Raw genomic sequence first — 11,674 nt, forward strand, 5'->3', positions numbered from 1 at the left:
GATGAAAATGTACTGGGTTAGTAAATTTGCCGATGATACCAAGATACCAAGGAGGATGAACTTAGAGCGTGGATTAGTACGTGGAACTATGATGTTGTCGCCATGACAGAGACTTGGATGTCTCAGGGGCAGGAATGGCTGCTGGGTGTGCCAGGCTTTAGATGTTTCAAAAAGGACAGGGAGGGAGGCAAAAGAGGTGGGGGAGAGGCACAGGTAATCAGGGTTGGTATCATGGTTGCAGAAAAGGAGGAAGTCATGGAGGGATTTTCTACTGAGTCATTGTTGGTGGAAGTCAGAAACAGGAAGCAGGCAATCACTCTGCTCAATCACGAGGAAATCTGCAGATGCTGGAATTTCAAGCAACACACATCAAAGTTGCCGGTGAACGTAGCAGGCCAGGCAGCATCTCTAGGAGGAGGTACAGTCGTCGTTTCGGACCCAGACCCTTCGTCAGGACTAACTGAAAGAAGAGCTAGTAAGAGATTTGAAAGTGGGAGGGGGAGGGGGAGATCCGAAATGATAGGAGAAGACAGGAGGGGGAGGGATGGAGCCAAGAGCTGGACAGGTGATTGGCAAAAGGGGATATGAGAGGATCATGGGATGGGAGGCCCAGGGAGAAAGAAAAGGGGGAGGGGGGAAAAACCCAGAGGATGGGCAAGGGGTATAGTGAGAGGGACAGAGGGCAAAAAAGGAGAGAGAGAGAGAGAGAGAGAGAGAAAAAGAATGTGTGTATATGAATAAATAATGGATGGGGTACGAGGGGGAGGTGGGGCATTAGCGGAAGTTTGAGAAGTCAGTGTTCATGCCATCAGGTTGGAGGCTACCCAGACGGAATATAAGGTGTTGTTCCTCCAACCTGAGTGTGGCTTCATCTTTACAGTAGAGGAGGTCGTGGATAGACATATCAGAATTGGAATGGGACGTGGAATTAAAATGCGTGGCCACTGGGAGATCCTGCTTTCTCTGGCGGACAGAGCTTAAGTGTTCAGCAAAACGATCTCCCAGTTTGCGTCGGGTCTCGCCATATATAGAAGGATGCATCGGGAGCACCGGACACAGTATATCACCCCGGCCAACTCACAGGTGAAGTGTCGCCTCACCTGGAAGGACTGTCTGGGGCCCTGAACGGTGGTAAGGGAGGAAGTGTAAGGGCATGTGTAGCACTTGTTCCGCTTACACGGATAAGTGCCAAGAGGGAGATCAGTGGGGAGGGATGGGGAGGACAAATGGACAAGGGAGTCGCGTAGGGAGCAATCCCTGCGGAAAGCAGAGAGAGAGGGGAGGGAAAGATGTGCTTAGTGGTGGAATCCCATTGGAGGTGGCGGAAGTTACAGAGAATTATATGTTGGACCCGGAGGCTGGTGGGGTGGTAGGTGAGGACAAGAGGAACCCTATTCCTAGTGGGGTGGCGGGAGGATGGAGTGAGAGCAGATGTGCGTGAAATGGGGGAGATGCGTTTGAGAGCAGAGTTGATGGTGGAGGAAGGGAAGCCCCTTTCTTTAAAAAAGGAGGACATCGCCCTCGTCCTGGAATGAAAAGCCTCATCCTGAGAGCAGATGCGGCGGTTCCTCCAAACTAAAGGTGTAGCTATGGGCACCCGTATGGGTCCCAGCTATGCCTGCCTTTTTGTTGGCTTTGTGGAACAACCTATGTTCCAAACCTATCCTGGTATCTGTCCCCCACTTTTCCTTCGCTACGTCGACGACTGCATTGGTGGTGCTTCCTGCACCCATGCTGAGCTCGTTGACTTCATTAACTTTGCCTCCAACTTTCACCCTGCCCTCAAGTTTACCTGGTCCATTTCTGACACCTCCCACCCCTTCCTAGATCTTTCTGTCTCTATCTCTGGAGACAGCTTATCTACTGATGTCTACTATAAGCCTACTGACTCTCACAGCTATCTGGACTATTCCTCTTCTCACCCTGTCTCTTGAAAAAACGCCATCCCCTTCTCGCAATTCCTCCGTCTCCACCACATCTGCTCTCAGGATGGGGCTTTTCATTCCAGGACAAGGGAGATGTCCTCCTTTTTTAAAGAAAGGGGCTCCCCTTCCTCCACTATCAACTCTGCTCTCAAACGCATCTCCCCCATTTCACACACATCTGCTATGTCTATTCATGGCCTCTTCTACTGTAAAGATGAAGCCACACTCAGGTTGGAGGAACAACACCTTATATTCCGTCTGGGTAGCCTCTAACCTGATGGCATGAACATTGACTTCTCAAACGTTCACTAATGCCCCACCTCCTCCTCATACCCCATCCATTATTTATTTATATATATACACACATTCTTTTTCTCACTCTCCTTTTTCTCCCTCTGTCCCTCTCACTATACCCCTTGACCATCCTCTGGGCTTCACCCCTCCCCCTTTCTTTCTCCCTAGGCCTCCTGTCCCATGATCCTCTCATATCCCTTTTACCAATCACCTGTCCAGCTCTTGGTTCCATCCCTCCCCACTTTCAAATCTCTTGCTAACCCTTCCTTCAGTTACTCCTGACGAAGGGTCTCGGCCCGAAACGTCGACTGTACCCCTTCCTAGAGATGCTGCCTGGTCTGCTGCGTTCACCAGCAACTTCTATGTGAATAACTCTACTGGGTGTTTTTTATAAATCCTCCAATAGTAATACAGACATCGAGGAGCAGATAGGGAAGCAGATTCTGTAACGGTGCAACAATAATAGTGATGTTGTGATGGGTGATTTTAACTTTCCTAATATTGACTGGCATCTCCTCCGAGCAAGGGGTTTAGATGGAGTGGAGTTTGTTAGGTTTGTACGGGAAGGTTTCCTGATGCAATATGTAGATATGCCAACTAGAGGAGAGGCTGTACTTGATCTAGTATTGGGAAATGAACCTGGTCCGGTGGCAGGTCTCTCAGTGAGAGGACATTTTGGAGGTCGTGATCACAACTCTATCTCCTTTACCATGGCGCTGGAGAGGGATGGGAGCTGTAAACATTTAATTGGGGTGGGGGAAATATGATGCAGGAACTTGGGAAGATAAATTGGGAGCAGCAGTTCTCAGGGAAATGCACAGCAGAAATGTGCCAAATGTTCAGGGAACATTTACATGGCATACTGCATAGGCATGTTCCACTGAGGCAGGGAAAGAATGACAGGGTAAAACACCCAAGGTGCACAAAGGATATGGAAAATCTAGTTGAGGAAAGCTTACGAAAGTTTCAAGAAACTAGGTACTGTTAGAGCTCTAGAAAATTACAAGGGTGCCGGGAAGGAGCTCAAGAATGAAATGAGGAGAGCAGAAGGGCCATGAAAAGGCCTTGCTGAGCAGGATTGAGGAAAACTCCAAGGCATTCTACAAGCAAGTGAAGAGCAAGAGGATGAGCTGTGTGAGAATAGGACCAATCAGGAGTGAGAGTGGAGACACGTGCATGGAGTCAGAGGAGGAAGATGAGGAACTTGATGAATACTTTGCTTCAGTATTCACCAGTAAAAAGGACCCTGGCAATTATGGGGATAACTTAAAGCAGACTGAAATGCTTGAGTGTGTAGATAGCAAGAATGAGGATGTGCTGGAGCTTTTGAAAGGTATTATGTTAGATAAGTCACCGGAACCAGGCGGGATATACCCAAATCTACCGTGGGAAGCAAGGGAGGAAACTGCTGAGCCTCTGGCGATGATCTTTGCATTATCAATAGGTAATGAAGAAGTACCGGAGGATTGGAAGCTTGCAAACGTTGTTCCCTTGTTCAGGAAGGAAGGTAGAGAAAACCCAGGAAATTATAGACAAGTACGTTTGTAAGTCTTACTTCAGTGGTGGGCAAGTTGTTAGAGAAGATTGAGAGGCAGTTTTTTTGAGCATTTGGAGGATATAATCTAATTTGGGATAGTCAGCATGGCTTTATCAAGGGCAGGTCATGCCTTACGAACCTGATTGAATTCTTTAAGGATGTAAAAAAACACATTGATGAAGGTAGAGCGGTGAATGTAATGTGTATGGATTTCAGTAAGGCAGTTGATATGGTTCCCCATGTGAGGTTCAATCAGAAAGTAATGAAGCATGGGATCTAAGGAGACCTTGCTTTGTGGATCCAGAATTGGTTTGACCAAAGAAGGCAAAAGGTAGTGGATGGTTCGTATTCTGCATGGAGGACGGTGACCACTGGTGTTCTGAGGGATCTGTTCTGGGATCCCTCCTCTTTGTGATTTTTATAAATGACCTGGATGAGGAAGTAGAAGTGTAGGTTGGTAAGTTTGTTGATGATACAAAAGTTGGGGGTGTTGTGGATAGTCTGGAGGGCTGACAGAGGTTACAACTCGACATCAATAGGATCCAAAACTAGGCTGAGAAATGGCAAATGGAGTTCAGCCCCAATAAGTGTGAAATGATTCATTTCAGTAGGTCAAATTTGAAGACAGAGCATAACATTAACGGTAAGGCTCTCAGCAGTGTGGAGGATCAGCGAGATCTTGGGGTCCATGTCCCTAGGACACTCAACCTGCTGCGTGGGTTGACAATGTTGTTAAGAAGGCGTATAGTGTGTTGGCCTTTATCAACTGTGGACTTCAGATCAACAGTCGTGAGATAATGTTACATCTATATGTAATACCCTGGGAAAGGTTTCACTGATATATTTAAGGTGGAGGTGGATGGGTTTGGGATGCATCAGAGCATCAACAGTTAACAGGGAGAAAGCAGGAGATTGGAGTTGAGAGGAATCATAATCAATGTAAAGGTGGAGCAGACTCAACAGGCCTCATGGCCTAATTCTGTTCCTCTGCCTTGAGGCCTCCTGCTTCAGCTCTGAATGCAAGTTCACAATCACCATTCATCGTCATATTCCGGAGCAGTTTACCATGAGGGGCCTTGTTAAGTGCCTTACTGAAGTCCATGTGGACACAGCCACTCTCCTACCCTTGCCAATCGCCTTCATCACCTCCTGAAAAAGCTCAGCCAAGCCTGTCTGCCATGACCTGCTCTGTAAAAGGCCACGCTCACATCCCTCCTCTTCATTGACTGGGGGTCTCGCAGGACACCCAGCACCACCACCTCCTTAATCTCAGTGTTCCCGTGTAAATTAGCAAGGCCCACACCATGCTCACTACCTTTCTTGTCCTTTTCCACGCTAGATTCCAACACAAGTTAGTCGCACGGTACCCCACCCCTGTCCAGTTATTCCAAACATAAGCACCTCCCTCGGTTCCCGACCCTCAGGTCCTCAAAAAGGTGGCATCCATCATTAAGGACACCCATCACCCAAGCCGTGCCTTGTTTTCATTGATACCATCGGGAAGGAGGTACAGAAGCCTGAAGTCACGCACTCAATGATTCAGGAACAGCTTCTTCCCATCTGCCAGCAGATCTCTGAATAGGCATTGAACCCAGGAACGCTACCTCACTGCTTTTTTTATTTCTATTTTTGCACTACTTATTGAATTTAACTATTATATATATATACTTACTGTAATTCAGTTTTTTCTCTATTGTTTGTATTGCAATGCATTGTACACAGTCAATAAATTTCACAACATATGCCAGAGATTCTGATTCTGGTTCAATACAATACCTTGGGATTCTCTTTTATCCCACTCACCAAGGAGACTTTTGGCCACCTTCTTGAGTTCTATCCTGCATACATTTGTCTCTCATCCTCACTGAGGGGTCGTTCTCTGATAACTGCTGCGGGATCCACTGTCAAGCCTGTGTGGGGTGCCTTCAGTTTAAACATCTGCTGTTGCAGAACCGGTTATGGACAGCAGGGGGAGACATTGTAGAGGGATAATCTGTGCCGAGCAAACTGCTGAAATCAGCTGAATCCTTTTTGTACCTGACCCATATCCCACCACTCCCTGTATGATCATTTGTCTATGTACGCTCAGTGAACACTTTATTCAGTCCCTCCTGTACTGAATAAACCAGCCACTGGAAGAGTTTAATCTGCGCTGTAACTCAATAAATTAATTAATTAAACAGTCCGGTGCATCCACTCCCACCACCACCCATGGCAGCCCGGCACATCCCCTTTAAACTTTCCTTCGTCTCTCCTTCAAACGAAACCCTCCTCACGGGGGTGGGGGGGCAGTAGGAGAAACTGATCATCACTGCCCATCCCATCCCTGCCCTCATCATTTTATAAACTTCCGGTAAGGTCTCCCCTCAGCCCCCAGAGAAAACAATCCAGTTCTGTTTGCCCTCCCCATTCAGCTCAATCTCTACCGACCCCTGGAGTTGCTGCAAGCTTTTCCTTGTAAACCAGGAGACCCCACCCTTTTCTATACCATGGTCCGATTAAGCAAGGGGTCTCCCCGGACCCCAGGGTGGGAAACGCTGGTGTAAACACAAGAGATGCTCCAGCTGTTGCTGACTCTTCCAGAGCAACACACACAGAATGTTGGAGGAACTATTGTTCGCTCATTATGCGCCACGTCGTCTGGCGTAGGCAATCGCGGCCTTCGATCAAGATTGTTCTTGGCAAATTTTTCTGCAGAAGTGGTTTGCCATTGCTATCTTCTTGGACGTGTCTTTACAAGACACGAGACCCCAGCCATTGTCAATACTCTTCAGAGATTGTCTGCCTGGTGTCAGTGGTTGCATAACCAGGACTTGTGATATGCATCAGCTGCTCGTCTGACCATCCACCACCTGCTCCCACGGCTTCACATGACCCTGATCGGAGGGTCTACACCTTGCCCAAGGGTGACCTGCAGGTGAGTGGAGGAAAGGAGCACATTACATCTCCTTTGGTAGAGACGTATCTCCACCCCACCACCTTAGAAACTATGGAAAGAGATAAGCAGTCACATTTATTCATTTCCATATTTGAATAAGCATACCTATTTACTCATTGTGTTAATTATGTTTAATAATTTTATTTTTAATGAATAAACAGTCCTGGTGAAGGACTCGGCCCAAAAGGTCGACTGTTTATTCATCTCCACAGACGCTGCCTGACCTGCTGAGTTCCCTCATTTTGTGTCTGTTGCCCCTGAAGTTTTTCGTTACACTTGTACCGCACCAGATATGGACATGAAAATACACAGGAATTGTGGTGATTTTTAATTGGAACTGTGACAGTCTTGAAATATTTGCAAGCAGTTTATCGAAGGTTCTCTTCTCTAGTTCACGTCAGATATAACCTCAGTTCACTGCAGCAAATGCTTTTCTGATCCACATTCCAGTGCCTGCTGCCTCTTGTGTCTTCATTCTCCCTCAAGCCAGAGAGGTGACGGAGCAACTTCAGAAACAATTGGTCAGCCCACAGCTGGAGTACAGTGTCCAGTTCTGGTCTCCACACTACAGGAAGGAGGTGACGTTGTCCGGGACAGAGGGTTTCAGTTACGAGGAGAGACCAGTGACGCAGCCTCTGTTCTCCCTGGAGCCGGGGAGGCTGTGCAAGGACCTGATGGAGGGGTCTGGGGTGGGGTGAGGTGGGGGGGGTCAAAAAATCACGGCGCGATCGAGCTGTCATATCTGGTCGCCGTGGCAATGAGGAAGCCGGGCCCAGGAGGCAGTAAACTAACTTGGCCTGGACTCACTCAGAGGGTCCTTTGAGCTGGGGCAAGTTTTTTTTGATAGGACGCTATCGGGCGACTGCGGGTAAAAATTCAGTTAGTTGCTCAGGGGATGAACAGATCACTGGCAAATAGGTGGTTGGGGAGAGGGGGATCAGTGGTTGGCTATCAGCCGAGGATTCTGGTTCACTCGGCCTTGTAGGACTGGAACAATGGTAGGCCAAGTGGGGGAGGGAATGGGTGCGTTAATGGTGGGAGGTGACAGAGGGCAATATGGAGTATAGGGTACCAATAACAGGACAGAGCGAGGAGCCTGCACTGGGGGGACCAGAGAGAGAGTCCTCACACACTGGCAACCGTCCTGGAGATGGTCTTGATGCGAGTGCTGCAGGCTGACTCTGTCGGCTCCTCAGCAAAGGCCAAACGGAGCGAGCTGGACAGGGAGCGCCGGAAGACCTGGCGGAAGTCACGGCCAGCGAAGACATAGAGGATGGGGTTCAGGGCGCTGTTGAAGGAGGCTAGGCCCACGGACAATGTATCCCAGATGAAGGCCACTTGAAGATTGAAGAAAGCCTGAGCTAGGCCGCAGATGTGGTATGGGAGCCAGCAGATGAAAAAGGCAGCAACTACAAATGCAATGAGGCGGATAGGCTTCCTGGTCTTGCTGGACTTGGCGAACTTGCCCCTCTGCAGCTTCTGACCGATCAGGAGGTAGCAGGATGCCATGATGAGGAAGGGGAAGATGAAGGCAAAGAGGGCCCGTGTCACCTCCACCACCTCCCTGGTCCGGTCTCCAAAATATGTCCCGGTGTAGTTAATGGTGCAGAAAATTAAGCCGAACTCAGAACCTATGTATACCTGCCGTGTCAGCAGAGTGGGCAGGCACATGAGGAAGGCGAGGCCCCAGGCCCCAAGGCAGGCCGCACGCACCCAAGGCAGGGACCGGTGAGTCTGGGACCAGATGGGTCTAGTGACGGCCAGGCAGCGGTCGATGCTGATCATGGTCAATAGGAAGACACTGGCGTACATGTTGAGGACAATGGCCGAGGGAAGGAGCTTACAGAGGACATTGTCTCTCGGCCAGGTGTTTACCAAGGCAACTTTAGCCATCTGGAAGGGGAGGGTGAGGCAGTAGGTCAGGTCTGCCACAGCCAGGTTCAGGAACCACACCGTGTTGACACTCCGTTTCATCTTGAAGCCTGTCACCCAGATGACAGCACCGTTGCCAAGGACCCCCAACAGGAAAGTGAGCGTGTAGACAAAGATGGACAAAATGGAGGATGCTGGCAGATGGGTCCTATAATCCACAGGTAAGTTCTCATAGGAGTAGTTTTCAAAGGGAGTTGTGTTGAAAAAGTAATAATCTCCAGAATAGTCCATGCTGAGCTGGAAGAGAAGATATTGTGGAGGTGAGAGAGGTTGGGAGTGGAGGGAGGGGACAAGAAGAGAGATGGGTGAGGGAAAGAAGAGGGAAGGAGAGAGATGGGTGAGGGGAAAAAGGAGGCAGGGAGAGATAGGGAGGGAAAAGAGGGAAGATAGGGTAAAAAAGAGAGCTTCATGGGAGAGGAGAGGTAGGTAAAGATGATGGAGGCCAAAAGGGGAGTGAAGGGAGAAGGGGAGGGGGAGTGGAATGAACAACAGAGGAGGAACTGAAATGGCTGGATGAGGAGGTGCGAAGGGAGGATGTGAAGGGAAGAGAGGTGGATGGGTAAGAGGAGGATGGTAGGGCAGAGGAGACAGGGAAGGGAGGACAGGTGAAGATTGGTGAAGATGATGGGGGATGAGGAATGAGGACAGATGAGGGAAGGAAAGAGGAGAGAAATGGGAGAGAGAGGGAGTAGACAAGGTGAGGGGAGGAGGGGAGGGAAGTGGAAGATGGAGGGGGAGGGGGAAGAGGGAAGGGGAGGGGAAATGGGAAGGAGAGAAGGATGAGGGAAGGGGAGGGTGAAGGAGATGGGGATGATGAAAAAGAAAGAGGGGAGGAGGGGAAGGGAAGAGGAGGAAGAGGAGAAAGGGGAGGGGGTGGGGAGGACATGAGAGGAAGGGGTGGAGGAGAAAGGGAAGGGGAGGAGGAGGTGGGAATGGGAGGGGAGGAGGAGGAGGGAAGAGGTGGAGGAGGGAGGGTGAGGAAGAGGGAGGAAGAAGAAGAGTGAGGGGAAAAAGGAAGAGGGAGGGGAAGGAGGAAGATGGAATGGGAGGAGGAGGAGGGGGTGCAAGGAAGTGCAGAGTGTACAGGGAGGAGGAGGAGGGTGGAAAGGGAGGAGGTGAAGGAAGAAAGAGTGGAGGAAGAGAAGGGCAGGAATGGGAAGGGCTAGAAGGGACGGGAAGAAGAGGAGGAGGGAAGGGGTAGGTGAACAGGAAGGAAGGGGAGGGTGAACAGGACTGGGAGTTGTAGGGAACGGAAGGAAGGGAGGATAAAAGAGGGAGTGGAAGAAGAGAGTGGGGGGAAGAGGAGGAAGGGGAAGGAAGAGGAGTGAAGGGGAGGAGAAGAGAAGGGGAGGAGGAAGGAAGGGGAGGAGGAAGGAAGGGGAGGGGAGAGGGAGGGAAGGGGAGGAGGAGGGAATGGGAGGGGGAGGAGGAGGGATGGGGAGGGGGAGGAGGAGGGATGGGGAGGGGGAGGGGGAAGAAGAGTTAAGCTGGAAGCATTGAGTAGGAGATGGAAATTGAGGGGTGAAGCTAAAGGGAAGCAGGGAAGGGGTAGAGATGGGGTGTGGTGAAGGGAGGTTGCAGTAAGTGTCAGGGACAAGCAAAGAGAAACAGGGACAGAGGATGTGAGGTGGAGCGGGGAAAGGTTTGAATGCAGGAATGATGGAAAGAATAAGGAGGGAAATGGGAAAGGTGAGTGACAAAGGGTGGAGGGGGTAGGGGAAGAGATGGAGAGGTGGGAAAAACAAAAAAGGGTGGGGTGAAGGTTTGAAGGGGGTGGGAAGGAGACAGATCCTAGGTGGAGTTATGGAGAACATAGGCCAAGGACAACAGAGGGGGCGGGGTGAAATGGGAGGGAAAAGGTGGGGTGGAAGAGGGGATCGGAGGGGGATGGAGAGAAGAAGAGAACTGGGAAGAGAAAGAGGGAGAGAGAAAAGGGGAAAGACAGGGGGAAGGAGGAAGAAAATGGGAAGAGAGAGAGAAGAAGGGGATGAGGAAGAGCTGGGAAGAGGGGAGAAGAGCGAGGAAGGAGAGGTGGGAAAGGGAGGGAAATGTGGGGGGAAAGGGAAAGGGGGAGAGGGAGGAATATGAGAGAGGAAGAGGGGGAGGGGAGCGAGGATGTCGAGTGCAGAAGGAACAGGGAGGGGAGGGGAATGGGAGTGAGCAGGGAGAGAGATGGGGATTGAACAAGGGAAAGGGGTAAAGGTGGAAAAGAAGGGTAAGGGAAGGTTAAGGGGAAAAGACAGAGAGGACGGAGGTCACAACCATCTCCCCCCTCACTGCCCCTCCTGCACCACGACGCTCACTCCTCACCAGCCCGCACATGGCGCATTGGCTCTCCTCCCTGTCAGCCCCCTCCAGCCCCACAGCAGAGACGGGAAATGGACGGGGAAGGGGGAGAAAGTGGCCTTCAGCGTGACGCTCCCTCCTCACCTCCTCACCGAAATGAACGCAGTGCGCTCCTCCATCCTCACCTCCCCACACCCACCCCCCCGCACCCTCCCCACCATTCATCATCCGCTGCCGGCCCCGAGGAACCCCAGCTCCGGCATCCCTTCCTGGGACCCCACCAACTCACCTTGGAGCCTGCTCCCCCTCTCGATGAAGTTCAGCCTCCCCGTAATCTCCGGCTCACTCCATCCCCCGGGCAGCAGAGAGTTGCACCCAGATCCCAAACCGTTGCGACCACCGCAACCAATCCTCGACATGAACCGTGCAGAAACGAACGGAATCGCTGTCCTCCGCCCCCGGGAGAGCAGGGAAGGTGGAACAGGACACTGGTGCGGGAGAGGTCCGGAGAGCGGGGTGGGTCCCGTCTGAGGCTGACAAACACATCGTTATGATTTCGTCACATTCTTTAATATCTGGTGTCTGGTTTATCAGCTCAGTTCCTCAAACTGAACTCAGCTGCGGACCGCAAGGCATTGAAGACAAATCACAGCAGTTCCTGAATGAGACAAAGTGTAAATCTCCCATCACATATTCCTGCGGTGAAGCACAGAGTGAAGCACCCCACCCCGTCCCATCACACTCTCCCGTGGTCAGATACAG

At 50.8% G+C, this 11,674-nt stretch overlaps 1 protein-coding gene across 1 annotated transcript; it reads right to left on the bottom strand.

The window, feature by feature from the left end:
• Positions 1-7,819: 7,819 nt before the first annotated feature.
• On the bottom strand, positions 7,820-11,262 carry LOC140190115 (C3a anaphylatoxin chemotactic receptor-like). Its single transcript, XM_072246611.1, has 2 exons — positions 11,202-11,262; positions 7,820-8,863 (listed from the first exon to the last, which is right to left on the bottom strand). The coding sequence occupies exon 2, from the start codon at positions 8,855-8,857 to the stop codon at positions 7,820-7,822; it is 1,038 nt and encodes a 345-aa protein (XP_072102712.1). The 5' UTR covers positions 8,858-8,863; positions 11,202-11,262.
• Between the last annotated feature and the right edge of the window lie 412 nt (positions 11,263-11,674).

The sequence above is a fragment of the Mobula birostris genome, chromosome 29, assembly GCF_030028105.1.
Source record: "Mobula birostris isolate sMobBir1 chromosome 29, sMobBir1.hap1, whole genome shotgun sequence".
Lineage (NCBI taxonomy): Eukaryota > Metazoa > Chordata > Chondrichthyes > Myliobatiformes > Myliobatidae > Mobula > Mobula birostris.